This window comes from Synchiropus splendidus, chromosome 5, assembly GCF_027744825.2.
Source record: "Synchiropus splendidus isolate RoL2022-P1 chromosome 5, RoL_Sspl_1.0, whole genome shotgun sequence".
NCBI lineage: Eukaryota > Metazoa > Chordata > Actinopteri > Syngnathiformes > Callionymidae > Synchiropus > Synchiropus splendidus.
Genome location: NC_071338.1, coordinates 32240738 through 32260269, shown reverse-complemented (window position 1 = coordinate 32260269; position 19532 = coordinate 32240738). Strand labels below are relative to the sequence as shown.

Genomic DNA, 19532 nt, shown 5'->3' with positions numbered 1-19532 from the left:
TTACATCCGAGATTGTTTCTTGGCTGTCGCGGTTTAAATGCAGCCGCGTTCCGGAGCGGAGCGACAAACGCCGTCTGTGATGTGGACTGAGTTAAAAATTAATTGATTAATGGCCCAATTAAAATTTCTAAAATGCTTGAATATTTGTTTTTGTTCTGCTGTGTGTGGAACCCCCTGTTGTTTTAACCAGAATGTAATGTTTTTTTAATAATGCGCCAAGTTGGGTGGTTTGTAGCAATGTTCTCTGAGAATCTCTTACCATACTAAAGCTAAACTGGTATTTATCGAGTTAAATATACCTCACTGAATCAGGGTCGATTTGAATCTCGAATTGAATTGAAGTGTCCATGGTGAAATGAATTGATTCCGGATGTCTGAGTTAGTACCCTGCTGTATTCATGATTCATTTCTGCTGTTTACTCCTGACCAGTCATGCACACACGCAGACTTCTGCAGATTCTCTCATGTCCCTCTGAGCATTTTTGGGCTGAGGGAGGAAACCGGAGTTCAGGATGGAAGCCCAAATAAGCACCAGGGAACTCCACACACAAGCGACTTGTACTCTGCCGATTTGGAAGCATGGAAGACCAGAGCAGCGATGGTTCTGCTTGAAGGATTTTGTGTCTGAAGGTTGCTCCCGAATCAAGGCCAGTCAGCGCTCATACCTCTCTGTCTGGCCTCCACCCTCACCGGGGTGCAGCTTTAAAGGGTAGGGTGTACGTTGGATGTCATTTAGGTGCCAGGCTGGGTGACACAAAATGGTTCACCAGTGATTTCCTGCACATTATCACCTGCTTGACTTGAGTTTGGCGATGCGTCACCAACAATGACGTGTGCTTATATAAGAGTCAGCGCTGCTTGCTCCCCCAAGGACCCATTTTACAAGACTTAAAAGGATTCACAGTTGGAAGCAAAAAGTTCAGTGAATTTGCAAATGAAAGAAAAGCAGATAAACACACAAGAGTGACACCCTGAAGAGACACAGGCTGATGTTAACTCTTTCCTGCCTCCATTAGAATGAGAATGAGAGGAGGGTAAGCGGGTTCAGGGATGACTCCTCCTGTGGTGTGAGCTGAAACAATAAATTTGCACTTGTCAGATTCAGGCTTCTCCCCTCACCTCTCAGTGTCTGGTTCACTGAACATGACTGAAATCGTTGGCTGAAACTTTCCACAGTTGATGGGCACTCATTTGTTCTTCATTTGTAGCTTCATCTGCCAGACGTTTTTGTTGTTTCCCTGCGATCTCTCTGGATTGTAGTGGGCCAGAAGGAAATCTGTGAATCCCTGACTTGAAAAGAAAACTATAAATTATTGATTATTCATGGTCAGTTACGCTTTGAAAATGCTGACTCGGCTGCCTCTCTGTGGAAAACGGAGCTGCAGGCCTGTGGGGACGGGAATGTTGCAGCCCGGGCAGATGTCTGGGCGCAGTGGTCATCGGAGCAGACATGACTGGCCGCAGTCCAACAAGTGCTGCCCAACTGCCGTCACAGTCCATGAGGATAGTCTGCGAGCATCCACGCTGCGCACCAAGTTGCTGTTGGAAGTCACAACAAAAATGATTTGGGATTTCATAGTTCTCTCCAGAGGCTCCGTAGTGTCTCCCACGCTCTTAATGTGCTGACGTTTGAGTTGCACAAAATAAAGGTCACCCTTGATGTGTTTATTTCCGTGGTTTGGCAACAAAAAATGAAATTCATGAATGTTATCTTTAATCTTGAATCTCCTAATTGTGACGGTTAGTTGTCAACCAAACAATAACCAGATGTTGTATTGTTATTATTTCCATGTTATGCACAGTGAATACGGTTCCACGCAGAGCTCAATTAATTAAGTCTGACTGCTTCATGTTCTCTGAGTCAAAGACGAGAGGAATGGAGAGGAAGTCGGATAACAGTAATGCGCCTCCGTGATGAGTGGTGGCACCAGGACTTATTCAGTTCTTCCGGTTCCTATGATCGTATAAGAAGGACAGTCAAAGCTGGAAGGTGGCGAGAAGCCGTTTCAGACTGTTCTATTCAACACGCTTCATTCAAGAATAGGAAGGAAGCAAGAATAAAGCAAGAATGCTTTAAGCAGGCTTTTAGCAAGGGGGCGTCTGGGCGTCTGGGCGTCTGCAAAACATGAAAAAATGGACGCGCGATTCTCGACCGCCTAGACGCCCTCCTTGCTAAAAGCCTGCTAGCAAGTTTCTGAATAAAATGAAATATTCTGGAGACTCTCATGTCTTTGTATTACATGAGCGACAGATGTTCAGTATCTAAAGTACAAACCCTGGCTTTTGGTTACCGGCCTCGACTAACTTAGCTACCATGCTAATGGTTGCTAACGTGGCAGTAATGTCTCCTAAAACCAGCAAATCATGTCTTGATGTTCTTCTTCTTAGTCGTGTGATCGCTGCAGACATCGGCTGTGGCCATGAGCTAGGTGCTCCTCCCGGTGGTTGATGGACTGATGTGACGATTTTTGTTGCATGTATCCTGCTGTCTGTGATCTTTATGTTGTGTCTGTGATCTTTATGTTTGTCTGTGATTGTATGTCGTGTCCAGGTCTGAGAGAACAGATATTTCATCCATGCTATATGTCTTGTACTGTAGCATATTTGACAATAAAGTTACCTTACCTTACCTTACCTTACCTCAGACCGAGGAACACACACTGCATCAGGTTACACACACACACGACTTCTCCTTTGTAAAGAAGGTTGTTACTACTGGCTACATGCTAGCTTAGTCCAGCTACGGGCTGTATGCTAGCTTAGTCCAGCTACTGGCTACATGCTAGCTTAGTCCAGCTACTGGCTACATGCTAGCTTAGTCCAGCTACTGGCTGTATGTTTGCTTAGTCCAGCTACTGGCTACAAGCTAGCTTAGTCAGCTATTAACCGCATCATCCAGGTTGTGGAGTCCGACTAAGAGAAACTCCGATTTATCTCCTGTAGTTGGACTATGCTGTTTTCTGTGCATTTTAAAAGTTTGAACTTCGTTGGACTGACGCAATAATTCGGTGACATTGCTCAGTGTTAGCCAGATGAAAGCTGAACCATGTTCATCCATTTAGTCCTTTAGCTTTAAAAGTAGGCCGACCCAAGCCGTTATATTTGTTTGCAGAGAGATTTTCCTGACGTCAGGAAGCGTGCATTGATGTAACCCACTCAAAGGATCATGGGATCCGTGACCCTCTGCCCTGAATAAAACCCCACCAAAAACACTAATTTGCCGACAGACTTGCTGTGGTACTGTTTAAAACAGAAGCATTTTCTGCATTAAAAAGTAAATATTATTTTGTAAATGCTGATTTTTGTTCTGCTACTCTGAGTGTGTGAAATTCAATTACTTTTTACTGAAGGAAAAAAAGGACATGACATGGCTGCTTCATTACTGTTTAATAATTTGAGAGCTGTTTCTGAATTAATTAATTGGATTTCACAGAAGTTATTATTATTATTATTATTGGTCTGTGCGTCTCTGTAACCTGAGCTCCCACTGGAGGAGATGTTGTTTGTCTTGTGCAGGTGAATGAAACCGGGAGCAGGAAGCTCTCAGCTTGAACTCAGGAAGTGAACCGTGCCTAAGCACAGGAGAGGCTCCTTAACTGCAGCTGCGGAGCAAATGAAGCCTGTGATCACGTGTTGTTGGTGAAACTATAGTTTTTGACAGGCTTAGTCTTCACGTTCTTCATGGGATCCTAAGAACCGGTGACTCTGCTTCCCCCTCAGCAACCCTTTCTCTCTCTCTCCTGCTCTGCTCACTGGTGACTCTGACACTGTTTCACTGTCCTGTCTCCAGTTAAAAGCAAAATCATTGACTCCTCTTTACACGTCTCTGGAAACTCCCCGGGCCTGTTTGCTTTTGTCTTAAAACTCTGTGGTCTTTCCACAACTGAATGTCAGTCCGCTGACCTCCGTCGCTGCTTTGCCTTGTAAATCTGGGAGAGAAGAGTTGTGACAAGATAAGCGGCGCTTTTACGACTCCTCAGGGCGGTTAAGTGACTTTTCCATAAACCAGACTTTGAATTCTGATTTCACTTCCCACAATGCTCCAGATGTGACGTGCTGGATTGATTTCGCTGGGAGTGGAGCGAAACATGGTTGAACTGGTGGGAGTGGCTCCGTGTGGTGCAAAAGAATCCCACCGTCTCCAGTTAGTGCTCATCAGTGTTGTCAAATGAGAACCAGTGATCGCATTAGTGTGAGACTCTTAATGTACCAGACATGCTCAAGTGACGGAGGCTATCGAAGACTCAGTGGAGTCGGACGGGTTGATGGTTCTGACAAGACTTGCTGAGAGGAGCGGGAACTGGCTCTGACTGAAAAGTTCCCCATGAAGCCGGCCGTTCTTATGAAGACTATGGAACGTCAAACCTGATCATTTAAATCATTATTCAAAGGCTGGAGGAGCTCTTGGGCTTGATGACCTCAACTGTCTTTGCTGCTCAGTTGGGTTCTTGTTCATGAGTGAGGGAGGGATGGAGCGCTAGAGGAGCTGAGCCACAAGACAAAGCTATCTGTGACACTAGAGCTAGGTCCAGACTGCCTTATTTATTTTTGCTCACGTGTCCTCAGTCTGATCTTTTAGTGAGAGTCTGAATGACTCGGAGCTGCACAAAGTAGAGGTTCTTGACATGCTGTTTGAAAAGTGTCCACACTTTTACCAAGCTTACTAAATGGAGCATTGCTCTCGAGACGTCGCAGGTATTCCTGTTTTTGCCTTTACAATTGTTGCTAATGTTTCTTTATAACCTAGTCATTAAAACTAAGATATATCTGGTGAGTGGCTGACAGTGCTCTGCTCCATTGTCTGCGCCTTTGAAGAGAGTAAAGATGTTCAAGTTTCAATGGTTGGTGATCAGAGCACTGGAGAAGTCTCTCAGAAGTGTTCTCCTTCAACTGCCTGTTGATCTTTCTGTAAGCCAGTGAAGTCAGCAAGTTCTCAAGAGTCACATTGTCTGAAAGTCAATGCTCTGAACTTAGCCTTTCAGATGCCGAACGTGCAATTACACGTCTCTCTCTGGACAAATGAATGGATATCTGAAGGTTTCTCTGATCCCATCTGTTATTATGTGTCTTGTCGTGTTTGTCCTCGTCTCCACTGTGGCCACTCGTGCCGCCAGCAGGCTGGGGCTCCTCAAACAAAGGGCGGCAGATAAATCTGACTGTGGTTCGTCACTTTCCGCCGCTTGTTTTTCGTGACTTTCCTCAGCACGCCAGATGAGGCCGGTCTTGAAGCAGCGGCTGCAATCCAGGTCCCCTGGTGAACCTAAACCTGGCGTGTTCCCACTCTCCTGAGTCCGACTGTATTCATCCTTAACGTGGTGTTTAGGGTCGTACCCCCTAGGACTGTGTATTGGCTGGTATCTTACGATGTGTATCCCGATACAGGAGTGGTGATACGATACATTGCGGTATATTGGAGTACAGTACGTTTCATAATATATTGTAATTCGAACCACAATTTTAAGGGGGAAAATCCGATAATGCAGTACAACATGATGTGCACAAGTTTCAATTCCACAGTCCAACAGAGGAATTAATCGAAAAAAAGAAAACATATGAAACACGTCACAAATTCCGCAGCATAGCTATGTATTAAATAACAATATAGACAACTTAATATATTATTATTATATATTATTATTATTTCAAATGTTTCTTAACACTCCTGGTCACTCCCAGGTGACACTAACTCGTAAAGTTGAGAGTTAAATAGCTGAAGTATTTCCATCGAAAGATGCAGTGTTGGCTTCTGAAGCCTGAGCCGGCCGCTCAGTATGAGATGTCTAAGAAAGGTCTGCAGCTTCCTAGTTAAGGAAGCCGGCTTGACTACCCCCCAAAAAACAGACTTGAATGTAGTTCCAGGGCTTCCATTAAGATATATAAAAACGTGGACTGGAACAAAAAGACTGGTATCAATAACAGTTGATATCAGACTGGGAAAGTGTTGGATCATATGTGACATGAGAATATCAACGTCAGACATCCCTACTGAAAACACTTCCAAGAATGAAGAGCTGTTTTCAACCTCCATCTTAGAAGGGGTTTGTGTCTGGATCTTGAAGCTGAGTATGAAATAAATCCGATGATTTATGATGATGGCAAAACCCTTTGTTTTGGACGCTCTGAAGCCTGGGCTCAGAAGGTTTTAGTGTGTCACGCAGCGCCTGCTCCACTGAGAAATGGCTTTTCCTGACGACAGGTTGATATTGTGGAGGATTCGATGGAGAATTTAGAAGCCAGCGGCTGTGAATCAGCTCTATAACTCTGCTCCCTCCTGTGTTGAAGTGCTTTTGATCAGACCCAGGTGGCAAGTATTTATGTTTCTGCTCTGTTTCATTTCTTCCCCTCAGTACATTAAGATCCCAGCTCCCTCATCGGAGTCGGCGGCCGCTCTTCGTGTCTTCTCCTTCTACCTGTCCAGCGACAGCAAAGATCAGCCTCAAGCCAGCTTCGACTGCATCCACCAGTATGTGGGAAGGTACGAGACTGACTCAGGAGACGTCTTCTCCTTCAGCTTCTCATTGTTTAGAAGGGGTTCGCTTCTGTTTGGGCAACAAAATGTTGTTTAGAAACACGTTCATTTGGTCATTAAACTGCAGGAATGGCTTTTGCTGGATTTGTTTTTTTGAAAATGACTGTAGAACACTGATAATGAGCGTTGGGGACCGATAAGGTCAGCATCTTCTGTGGAGTCTGTGAAGTCGAGGTTCTGTGGTTATGATCGCTTATTTTGAGGAACTGCTAATGCGACACAAAGAACAAAATAGAAAAGCATTTAATGAAGATCAGAAATGAGGTTTTACAATCTGTGTGGACCTCTCAATTTAGCATGAAAGGATAAAGGCCTTGAACGAAGAAAATCAACACACACACACACAATTGTCTTCCTATCTTAGTGAGGACCGACATCACCATTTCTCCATCCTCACCACGTAAACCTAACCATCCAAAACACATGGCTCACCTGAACCAGTGCTCTGAACCAAACTTAAACGCGATCATAATGTGCCAGTTATTTTGAAGTCTTCACCCTCAAATTGAGGGTTAACCTCGTGGGGTCCATCCAAATGTCCCTACAATGTCACTATCGTCACAAGGATAGTGAGAATAATGAGACCAAGAATTGGTTCCCACAAAGTAGGATATACAAGACCGCACACACACACACACACACACACACACACACACACACACACACACACACACACACACACACAAAAAAGAACAGCATGGCAACATCCACTAGATTTGTTCTTTAATATGCTGATGACGCAGTTCTTGTCGGCCCTGCTGGAGAGTTGGACTGAAATTCAGTCCAACTCTCCAAAACTGCACTGGTGAGGCCAGAGTTTCTTCACATCACAACTCTATTTATTGATTTCCGTGGAAAGACTTGTTGCTTCAAGTGTTTCCATGTTGCTGAATCTCTTCTGTCTTTTTGTTCTGGTGTGAAAAGCAGCAGTGCACTGCGTGACATTGTTAAGATGGAAAATTACGAGTGCGTCACTCACTGATCTCTTGCACCTGAAAGTCGACTGTATTTGTACAGCACTGTGATCTGCAGCCGGCTCGCTCACACACAGGTTGGTTTGCTCACCATCAGTCACGTCACCTCAGAACCTAGGGGGAGCGTGTTTGTCTGGATCTAGGCCCTAACCCAAGACTCCTCATGTCAACGTCAAGGTCAGGGAAGCATTGCGACCAAAGGCCTCAAGGTCATCATCCCACCTCTGACACCATCTGTCATAGACCGACCTTGAAACTTGGTCTTCTGCAATGGCTGCAACTGTCAGTGTTGTGACAAAATGGTTGTGGCCTGCATTAGCCCTTTTGAGGATCAACTTGAAGACACAGGATTCAGGAAGTGGCCCAGACGTTCTCTCCACGGACCTCCTTGATCTCTTCTGGCCATATTCTCTCTGTCATCTCCTAAAAATATCTCCCAAAAAAGGGGCCTGAACCACCTCAACTGGCTTCGCTCAAGGTGGCAGCTATGTAAAGTCTCTTGCGTCTGAGGGAATTGCCCTGGTGGCGCCCCCACCCCAGTGTTGATGCCTTTCAAGTCACCACCGAAACTACACACAGCGCTAGCGTATTAGCATTTAAAGCTAATAATAAAAAGGAACACGAATGTGACCAGGCAAGATTCTTCCGTCCTGTCCAGAGACTCAGACGTTCCCATTCTCAGGCTGCATTCTAACTATCTGAATTGTAGCTTTTGCTTCTCTTTACTTTACGTTATGTTAAACAATTATATATACTGTATGAGCTGGATAACATAAACTAGAACAACACAATACCTCAGAGGACGCTGCCTTGTCTGATCTTTCCTCCATTATTGAACAAGACCCCCAATATATTGGAAATGGAAAAATATTGGAAATGTGGAGAGAAAAGCAAGATGCTCAAATGGTCCGCTGCTGGGCTCCGATAGTAACGGCTGGGATTGATCTAAAACAGACTCTGCCCCGCATGTGACTTGTCATGTTAAATTCATGCTCTTCCGCAGAAGGCATTCTCAAAGGCCACAGATGTCTGAATGCAGAGCGAACGTGTCCGCAAAAGCGTCTCTCTGGCACGGTTATGATTCCTTTCCTGTCCGTGTACATGTGTCCCGAAGGCATCACGTGAGCTAGAACAGTGTACACAGGAGGGGGCAGCAGTAATTTCCTGTGCATTTTTCATTACTGTGACATGTGACGCCTTGTTTATGTGGTGGATGGAGAGTTGGCCCTCTGTGTCAACTTCACGTCTGCTTCCAGTCAGGCCCAAGGTCTGATTGTGAGGTGAAAAAGATGTTTGGCAGCATTGTCAGCAAGATTCACTTATCTGTTCCTCTCGCTGTCCAAGAGGATCTTTGTTTTGCAAGCGCGTTAGCAGAAGCCAAGCTAATCCTGGAGCTTGTCCACGGACTCCATCCTGCGCTGAACCAGAGTGCTTGGCTCCACGGCGTGTCATGCGCTGCTCTTCTATATCCAGACGATGACATAACCTGCACAGTCGAGCTCATTTAGTCAGCCCTGGCCACAAAGCCGCGGCACACTGTATGGAGCTGTTGTCTGGAAGCTCCTGGGACATTGACAGTGCCGCCCGCAGAGAGCCGCGCCGCTCAATCACTGTGTGCTTTTGTGTCACAGTAACGGACGCGAACAACTGGAAGGTCAAGGAATCATCCAGGACAAGATCACCGTGTGCGCCACCGACGACTCATACCAGATGACCCGGGAGAGGATGTCCCAGGTGGAAAAGGACAGCTGGAGCCGCTCGGCCATTGAGATCAAACCCGGAGCCACACATCTAAGTAAGAAGGGAGTGGATGATGTTGTCATCAATGTGGTTTGTGTGAATGGAAGGTGAAAATAACTGAAGTGAGTGAAAACACACTGACCCACATTTTGATTTTAATCTGGTCCTTTAGCAATCCATGTTCTCCTCAGGGATGTCAACATGTTTACACCATCGAATCTTCAACCCCCGAAACCTCAGTAGTAGTACGCAGTAGTTACACGCAAATTACTTTCATTTTCATCATTGAAGCACAAAGTTGATGGTTGGATAAGTAACACTGTTCCGTAGTCTAGTTAGTGCAAAGGTGACCTTCGACCTTTGCTTGGCCTGTGTGCCCTTCTATATTCCACTTTTGATTCCATTGTATCTTACATGTATCTAGAGTGAGTGTCATAGTAACGGGGCAGTTTGTACACCATCATCAAAGGTGGTGGGAAGCATCGTTCATCTCCTCGTAGCACTTCTGACCACTGCTGCGGTCACCATCTTCAGTTCAGAGCAGCACAGTTTTCGTCCTCATCTTCTGGTCTTCTGACCTGAGGTTTGTCGAAACAGAATGACGCGCGCAGCTTTGCTGTGGAAAGAGTGACAGGCTGTTATATTTCTGGGTTTAACACAAGGAAGCATTGAGGTATTCCCTTGTGCCGTTTGTCCAGTAGATGAGATCCTTCCCTAGAAGGCCGTGCCTATGTCTTGAAGTCTTGAAGATCGAGCTGAGCCAGAACACAAAGTCTGGACAGGAGTAGGTCTGTGGGGAGCTGCTGCCACAATGACCTTGGGTCAGAGGGAAAAAATGATGAGAGACGTCCATGTTATCCTCCTCTTTACCATACAGCGCCTCATTTTCCTTCGACACTTAAAGTCAATTTTGTCCATTTCCTTGTTGCTTCAAGTCCCGCACTTGTAACCATGTGCAACAAAGCCAAAGTAAAGAAGCGGTTGAGCTGGTTTCTGCTCTCAAATCCCCCGGCGTGAGGAGCAGTTGGTTGCAATTACACAGATGGCATGAAGTTCCTGGAGGTAGAAATCCAATCGTATTAATAAAAGTCAAAGGAACATTTTTCCAAAATGAGGGAACATGGCACTGGTCACCTGCCTGATGTGAAAAACACTGGTGGACCCAGATGTGCGGATCGTATTTATATTGACCCAGATAATATGGCCGTCTAACGTTACTGTCATATTTATTTTGTGTGTCCAGTGTTGGCAGCTGGTTAGCGCTTTGATTTCAGATCCTCATCCCCACATCTGGATGGGAATATTTCTGGCCATATTAATGTTTTGGAATTTTAAGTTCTCGAGCATCTGCTCCAAAACCTTGATGCCATACGGTGATTTTTTTCTTGGCAAGCACAGCGTGGAATCATCCTGTGAAAGTCCAGGTTTATGTAGTTAGTTAGGATGAAGAAGCTCGGAGTTCCTCTGAAAGTCATGAACAGGAGAGGGGGTTGTCTGTGCTGCTCTTCTGAAGGCCATGTTCTCACTGATACCACCTCACCTGCTCACTACAGCACCTCTGAATCCATATACCTGTACATATGAACCTGGTCATAATGTTATGATGATTGGTCACAACACTTTTTTGTCACTTCTAACACTTTTTGTTTACTTTTAAATTACTTCCTCCATTTATTAACCTCCAAATAATATGCTTTTATATTTAGTTATATTATTTTCGTTCATATCAAATGATCCTTCTATGCTCTTGTAACCCAATGGAGTTTTAAAAAAGTACCACTTGCTTCATAGCGCAGCTCCATGTGAATTCTAATTTATTGAATCTATTTTATTCCGCCTGACTGAGGGCTGGTCGCGGGGGCAGCAGTCCCAGTAAAGAGGCCGGGACATTCCTGGGCCCTCTGCTGTATTCTCTGCAGTATGTCCTGGGACTGCCCCAGGGCCGCCTCCCAGTTGACCACTGCATCGTGAATGGAAGCCAAGCCGCCCCAACTCAGATCGTGTTCCACCATTTCATCAATATATCGCTGGTTATTGATGAAATACCTACATCTATTGATGCTAGTCTATCGCACAATCAAGCCAGAATTCTGGATCGACTTTGGGTCATGTTTACTTTGGTCTTATTCAATACAGAAACAGGAACTAAAATGTTTTGAGCTGGAATTATCTTGCTCTCTTGCTGCACATATTGAGATTGGAAAAAGTCAGAACTCAGAACAGATGAAGTATCTTCCTCAGTGAGGAGATCAAAAGCGCACTTTGGCAGTCTTCGTCGACTGGGTTCCAACGTGTCAAATATGCACTTGAGTGAGGTGAAAATCCCAACCAGCCTGTTCTCCTCCTCCTCCGTCAGTAACCTTTGCTGTGCTTATATAACAGCGTTGTCTCTGCACTGACGGCGCCCCCCGGGTCAGTCCGGAGCCCCGGGAGGCTCCCACTGTGGGTGGTGAGGAGCCAGTTGAGACGCCGTGGCTGAGTAATGAGACGCGACACGACGTGCGCCTGCAGGGAGTCGCTGTCTGTCTGAGAGTTTCTGCTGTGACCTCAGGTGTTTCCACGCCACTCCACTTTCTCTTGTGGAGTATTGAGAGGGAAGTGAAGGCTGCCTGTCCTGTCACAGCGCCCCTCTCTGACCTTCAAATCACAGATTAACCTGTAATGGGATTAGCACAGAGGACGAGCTTCCGCCACGCTAACCTGCACCCGTCTGTCTGCAACTGAGGGCCGGCGTGCTGGAGAAAACCCTCGCCGGCTGGACGCAGTCCTCCAAGTCAACACAACTATGAATGGGAGTCAGTGGAGAGATGAAAATTCCTGATCCAGCTTGAAATGTACCATAGATCTCACACATTCTAATGCTGCTTTTCCACCGGCATCAGAAGTTACTTTTGGTTTGGTGTGATAGGAATAGCGAACTACAATGCTCATCACTCGATAGTCGGTGGAGTGAGAGTCAGCAGGCGGGACAAGCGCCACAGGGTCGCAGTGACTGTTTAGCAATGTCAGTGTTTGCTAGCTTCTAGCTTTGATAGTTTAATGCCTTTAGCGTCTGCCTTAGTGCCGGAGCAGTCGGATTCTCCTGTGATGTCATACACGCCACCTTTGATTTGTAGTCCAAATAATTACAGGTTTTCACAAGCAAATAAATCATAAATCACAATGCAAACGTGGAAACATCATTATTGATCATTTAAACTGAGGTGCAGCATGTGTGTGATCCAGGGCTCCAGAGCGAAGTGGACCAGAGAATAACTTTCATCTCCACTTTTCCACTGTTTTTTTTTCTCCGCGCTTACGTCCCATGGACCGACTGGAAGGGGCGGAGACTTAGGCTCCCTTTTTGTTCCAGTACCTTGATACAAGTTTGTTATGAGTTCAATTATGGTTTATGGTATTGCTATATATGTTTGTATCTCTATCCTTGTGGGGACCTCTCCTGGCCATCACCCTTTCCCCAGCCTCTCCCCCTAAACCTAACCCTCCGAAACACATGGCTCACCTGAACCAGGACTCTGAACCAAACCGGAACCCAGTTACAATCACCCAGTTATTTTGAAGTCTTGAAGCTTACCCTTGTGGGGTCCAGCCAAATGTCCCCACAAAGCCATACAGTCCTCACAAGGATGGTGTTTTGTCAGGAATTGTCCCCCACAAAGCAACATAAATGGGCCCACACATGCTTGCAAGCTTTAACACCTTCACACACTGTTGTTTCCACACAAATACATCACAGGTGCACACATGGACACGCTGCCCTCTTGAACTTGCACAATACTGCGCGTCTGATCCACACATGAAACAAGCATCCACACACACACACACACACACACACACACACACTTGATCACTCCCAAACTTCAGTGTCATGACTGATTTAGTCACTGTATACTCACATATATGGACTCACACTGCGCACCAGCTTACTCACATGCCGACTGGTCGAGGCACTTGACACACTCCATGATAAACACACATGATGTTCTTGCTCTCTTGCCCTCATTTGAACTGTGACACACGTTTTACCTTTGCACCTGTTTTTAAACACACACACTGTTGGAAATCGCCTATGGTGAAGTGGAGTTCTTGTTAAACTTCCGTCTCTATTCAACAGAAACATTTTTCTCAGTCCGTCCTGGTTCTCTCAGCCATCGGTCAGAGGTCTGAACGCAGCGAATGCTTTGCTTCAACATCTGCAGGAGATTTGAGCTGCGCGTGTTTTTCACTTTCAAATCACTTCCAGTCATCTCCGAGAGCGGATTAGCGCCCATCAGATTCTGGGGGAATAAGTGAAGCCAGCAGAAGAGATGAGAACGATCCGTCTTTAAAAAAACCCATTTCTGTTCTCTGTCAAGGTAAATGTGTGAAGTACCCCAAGAGGCCTGCTCCTCCCGCCGACTGCAGCTTCTCCAAGCAGAACCGACGCAGCGGCGGCACCATGGTGCCGCTCCAGAAGCCTCTGAAGGAACGCATCATTCATCTGCTGGCGCTCAAAGCTTACAGGAAACCAGAGCTGCTGCTGTGGCTGGAGCGAGAGCGCGTCGACCCCAAGGACAGGGTTGAACTGGGGGCCATCCTGGAGGAGGTACGTGGCCCCGCTGAAGCTGGAAAACCACATTCACGACTCTAGTTCAGGTGGTCACCAGGGGAGCGTTGTGTAGTCCGGACCTGAATCTGCGACTTGAGCTAGTGAAGGCTCCACTCTGTTAGGGTCTAATGGAGGACACCTAACCTGAGACTGAGGGCGCTTTCACACTGCAGTGTTCTGTCTCGGGAGCCTGAATCCGAGTTGCCACCCCCATTGAGATTCTTCACACCTCTGCCAGACCGCTCCCCAGCGCCGCGCTGCAGAGCGCAATTTACCTACAGCTCCCGGCTGCACACCTCAGTGTTCTGGGAGTTTGAGAAGTTGTTTTTGAACCATGTTGGGTCCATGCTTGGTCCACACTGAGGCACCAGAAGCATTAGTCAAGTAGACACATTTGTCTTTTGCTGAAGAAGAAACAGGAGTCACAAACTTTTTTCACTGGAAGTGGCTAATAGTTTGATCTGTATTCAGTTTGGTCTCGATCTTGGTCCCGCCCCCTTGGTTTGGTCTGGACTACACTATGTTCCATGTGTCATTTAGACCCACACAATTGCTGCTTTCCTGTTCCAGTAGAGTCCAGTGAAGCGAAACACACACTTCAGTTGTGATTCTGTGTGACACCATGTCGTCGTATATGTCAACATGTTTAACCGTCTTGTCCTCCAGGTGGCGAAAGTGAGCTCCAAAGACAGCAGCTATGTGTTGAAGGACGACTTCTACAAGCACGTTCGGCGAGACTGGCCAAACTACAGCGAGGAGGAGCGGCAGCTGGCCAGCCGTCTCTTGGCCCGGTGAGTTCTGACCCGAGCCGTTCTATTTGGATCTACAGTTCTGCTTTTGTTAAGCATGATGCAGTACACATCCCTGTCCTGTGAGAGGCGCTGTGTCTCCTGGCAAACAGCAAAGAACGTTCTCGTCGTCTTCGTGTCTCAGTTCTCATGTTTGTTCCTCCAAAACAGAAAACTACATCCACAAGTTCACACCCCGTCAAGAGTCCCTCCGCCCGCAGGACCCACACCAAAGTCCTGTGAAGATCTCAAGAGTGCTGCAGCAGTGAGTGTGGAGGAGGAGATTCGCACTGCTCAGATTGTGATGGAAACCTTTCTTTGTGTGTTCCAGAAACGTCCCGTGCCAATCGACTCTCCGGAGACCGTGAAGAGACAGCGACTGATCGAGCCCCCGACCCGGCAGCAGCAGCTCGCACCCACAAACGAACAGTTAACAAGACACAGCAACGGGAACCTGAGGCGGACTTTGAACACCAAAACAGAGTTTCAGAGGACTAGCAGCCACACGATGGGCAGTTCGACGGGCGGGCACAGTCCTCTGGTGCCGCCTGAGAAACTGTCCTTGCAGAGCAGAACGAGAGAGGAAAGCATCTGCAGGCCTCCAGACGGCAGCCGCACAACGCTCGCCACCGTCCAGCACAGGAAGAAGCCCCAGAAGCACAAAGAGAAGGAGCGAGAGCACTTGAAAGAGGGCGGCTGGAGTCCGGATCTGAAGACGAAACTGGACAAGTTGGACGGTAAGAACAGTCAGAACCTGCTCGTGTGTGTGGTGGCAGGTGTCTCCTTCAGAGATAGGGTGAGGAGCTTCATCACTCAGGAGAGACCCAGAGTAGAGCCGCTGCTTCTCCATGTTGAGAGGAGTCGGAGATGAGAGGAGATGAGGTGGAGAACGCCCCCTGGAGGCCTCCTTTTGGAGGGGTCGTCCCAGGACCAGGTGGAGGGATGTGATCTCTGCACTGGCTTTGGGATCCCTCAGTCAGAGCTGGTGGATGTTGCCCGGGAGAAGAAGAGCTCCCTGCTGATGGATAAGCGGGCGAAGATGGATGGATGGATGGATGGATGGATGGATGGATGGATGGATGGATTAACCATCAATAAACATTGAACATAATTATTATCTAAAATAGTGGTTTTTGAGGGACTCTGTCTTAAAGGGGCCCCATATTTTAGTCCCTTAACATGAAAATAAAGTTTTAAATCTTTGTATCGACAGAGTTATAGTTAGTTAAATTTAACAAAATGTCACTGAAAATTTGCAATTAGAACTAAGAAAATGGCCGATGCTTTGTGCCGGGGACTTCATTCGTCATTCAGAGCCTCTCAAACACCTGTTTTTTTTCTGATTTATTTTACTTTAACTGCACTGAAAATCAAGAGGAAATCAAGTCAGCAAAGAGTTTTCATGAATGGTGATGAATGTTGGAAACATCAAGGACACGTCTGAAGGCCACAGTCAAAGGGCCACACAGGGTCCAATCGTGGACTGGGTGGAGTCCTCACTGGAGATAGAGTCCTAGGTCCAGGTCCGAGTCTGTCCTCCTGGGTGTGAGGCTGAGAGGTTCCAGAGCAGATCCTCCTGCCGCTGGTTCTGCTGCCGACCCGGGTGTTTGTCCCTGGACTGGCTCTCTGGAGTCCTGACTCAGCGGCTCCCTGGAGCGTCTGCCAGTCTCCAGAGTGCCGCGAGCTCCAGGCTTGTTTGCACACAGGCAGGCAGGAACTTGCTCCTGTGGCTTTCAGCAGAGAAACACAAACTTGCCAGAAACTTGTCTCCACATTCAGTTCACGGATTGTTTTTTTCTGTCTGGTTCAGGAGCCGACATCACGTTCGACGTGGAGAAGAAGCCGGATTATGTCCTGTGAGTTTCCCACACACAGCCTGTAACATTATGACCAGCGTTTGGCTGCATGAGCAACATGTTTTATCAGCCATGCAGAGAAATTCGACCCTCCATGTTACCACAGCAAGGATCAGACACACTTAACTATTACACACATCAGACTAAAACAAGTCTATAGAATATTTTCTGAAAACTGACCGCGAAGTTTCAAAGACGATGATGATCTGCCGCCATCTAGTGCTCAATTTCAGTACTGCGTTAAAATAACCCCTCAGAAACCAGATGTTTTTCCAGCGAGGCGTTTTTGTCCGCGTCATTGACGCCGTGTTTCTGTATCTTTCTCCCGCTTCTTTGCTTCTGATCCTTTTCAAAATGTGACCCTTTATTTGCCAGGTTGACTCTAGTGCGTGCAGATATTGGCATTTTAGGATTTTATTTTGTTGACTGCAAATCTCTAAATGTCAAAGGTTTAACAGGTTTATTTTTCATTAATATTTAATGACACCTTTGCTCTAATCAGGGTAATAATTAACACTTGCAGTGCAAAATGTCATAATTACCATTTTCCTTTTTGCATAAACATTAATTAATCATTGTACTTCCCCTCTAATCATAAACACTCATTATTCCAACATTTTCCAAAATGTAACCTTTTAGACGCCATCTTGAACCCAGTGAGTGCAAACTTTAGGTGCCTCTTTTTTTTCTTGTTTGTGGTGGAAGGCTCCGAAAATGTAGCGTTTTGAAACATAAAAAATCATCCAAGACCGTCCAAAGGTCCATAATCCCACTTAAAAAAGCAGGCTCCTACAATGTTCACAAAGTGGTTTAGTTTTTTTAAGACGATTGAAGGAAGGATCTGAAGAGAAGTAGAAGTAAGGATTTATTATTTTAAGAAACTGGTGGAAAGTGTGAGGACTTCCAGGGACCACACATCCGAGGATTAGGATTCAGTCTGGCTGTGTTCCCTCCACAGCAAGTACGACGCCATCTCCAGCGTGGAGCAGCGACAGAGCTACCAGGAGGACTTCAGCGCCGAGTACGACGAGTACAAGGACCTCCACACTCGCATCGCCACCATCACGCACATGTTCGTGCAGCTGGGCTCCAAAATCAAGAGCCTGTCTCCGGGATCCAAAGAACACAAGGTAGTGAGGCTGCTGTGCTGCTCTCCCCCTGTCGGGCTCTGACTCGCCGCCTGCTTCTCTCTCTGCAGACCATGGAGGAGCAGATCTTGGAGAAGTACAACAAGTACAGGAAGGTGAGACGACAGCGCCTCACTGTGTCTGAGGGAAGCCCCGACATCATGGTCATGACTTGTGTTCTGCTCGGCAGAAGTTCCCTGGTTACCGGGAAGAGAAGAAGCGCTGTGAATATCTCCACGAGAAACTCTCCTACATCAAGCAGCTCATCACAGACTATGACACGGCTCAGGCTTCATCACACGGTTGATGGAAGGGAGGACCTGTTCACCGTGACGCCCTGGGCATCCCGCTCCTCTTCACTGGAGCTGCTTGGTTTGGGATCGTGTTTGTCTCCACAGAGAGAGATTCTGACAGTATTAATGATTTGGTGGATACGAGAACTGGCGGGCACTCTGGTTTCCTCTCACAGTCCACAAACATCTGCAGGTCAACTGATGACGCTGAATTGTCTGTGGTTGTGTGTGTGTCCTGGTGATGGGTCGATGACGCTTCACGAAACTGAATTCAGGGTTGATGAAATTCTGTCCTAATTTTCAGAAGCCACTAGATGGCGCTCTTAGCTTAGGTATAATGTAAGGGTTCAGTGAATGAAAGCTTACAGCAGACAGTGCCATCTGGTGGCCACAGAAAGTCAGGACACTGTCATGAAACCTCAGCCCTTCAGTGGTGCGTCGTCCTGTGGTGGACTGGTGACCTGTGCAGGGTGTCCCCTGCCTCCCGCCCAGTGTAGCTGGGACAGGCCCCTGGAACACGTGGAAGCGTTAATACACACAAGTAAAACACACGTCATTGTCCTGAGGCTTTTCTTCGTGCAGGTCACGCCCAAATCTCTGACCTCAAAAACCCAGCAGCAAAACTGGCTCGTCCAGTTTCTCTGTGTCTATTAAACTGCATTTTTCTTTTGAGCAATTATTAGCTTGCCACCTGACATCATCATTTCTGACAGAGTTATGGGTTGGTAAATATGTACACTAAATTAAAATATTTATTCGAGAAACAATTAATTTAAAAAGGGAATTAATTTATTACATATATCCATAAATCTAATGAAACAGAAAAAGTCCTGCTGGAGGTCAGAGATTTGTTAGTGACTTGGCACCGGTTCTGAATGATCCCAGTGTGTGACCCGTCGTCTGGCGATGAAACGGAGGCTTTTATCGCGTCTGAATTCACCTCCAGGATTCAAATGATTCCAGGCCTGGGTCAGTCGCTGACCTCGGTGAGGTGGAGGGTCGTTTCTCTGTACTGTTGTGAGGCGGAGTGAGTGACTGATCATGAAAACGTCAACGTTCCTGCGCCATCTTCAGTCGATGCTGTGGCCGAACAGAGGTGGCCGGTGCGACTCCCAGACTGGTTACTCCAGTTCAGTTCTGACGCTTCCTCGGAGGGCAGAACCTTCACGTGCTGCCTGATGCATCATCCCTCACTTCACAATGTTATGGCTGTGGGGCGCGTGTATATATGGTTTGTCTACAGTGATGCGCTGTACCACTCCAACAGCAGGGAGGTTTGCAAGTGTGGCATCCTCCTGCTGACTGCAAAATTCCAAAGAATAAACATGTCAAACAAACACACTTTGGTTTCATGTGTGTCTGTTGTCTCTCTGTTCGCTTTCACTCTGAAGCAAACTATTAAAATACATTTGATTTGATTGATTTCATTCGATCGCTATTATCTGGAAAAGGAAAAAAACGTGTTTTTGCTTCGGTGACGCCGTTGTCATGGCAACGTCACGACTCCACTCGGCCCCGTCTGCTGAACTGGTCAGGTAAGATTGACCCGATAGATTATTGTCTCGCTCCATTCCAACGATTACAGACTCGTCACCAGGCGTCCTTTTATTAAAACTAAATTATCTTACATATTATGT

At 46.7% G+C, this 19532-nt stretch overlaps 1 protein-coding gene across 3 annotated transcripts in view; it reads left to right on the top strand.

Moving 5' to 3' along the window:
• LOC128758686 (RNA polymerase II elongation factor ELL2-like) overlaps window positions 1–19223 on the top strand; it is a 59501-nt gene extending 40278 nt beyond the window's left edge. For 2 of the 3 annotated variants that reach the window (XM_053864902.1, XM_053864903.1), the window contains exons 5-14: window positions 6348–6475; window positions 9135–9298; window positions 13599–13828; window positions 14498–14622; window positions 14791–14884; window positions 14951–15356; window positions 16430–16475; window positions 17434–17605; window positions 17674–17718; window positions 17793–19223. In XM_053864902.1, coding sequence (XP_053720877.1) covers window positions 6348–6475; window positions 9135–9298; window positions 13599–13828; window positions 14498–14622; window positions 14791–14884; window positions 14951–15356; window positions 16430–16475; window positions 17434–17605; window positions 17674–17718; window positions 17793–17909 — 1527 coding nt within the window. In that variant the 3' untranslated portion in view covers window positions 17910–19223. The remainder of the gene's footprint in view (window positions 1–6347; window positions 6476–9134; window positions 9299–13598; window positions 13829–14497; window positions 14623–14790; window positions 14885–14950; window positions 15357–16429; window positions 16476–17433; window positions 17606–17673; window positions 17719–17792) is intronic. The other variant, XM_053864905.1, reaches the window with a different exon arrangement.
• Window positions 19224–19532: the final 309 nt, after the last annotated feature.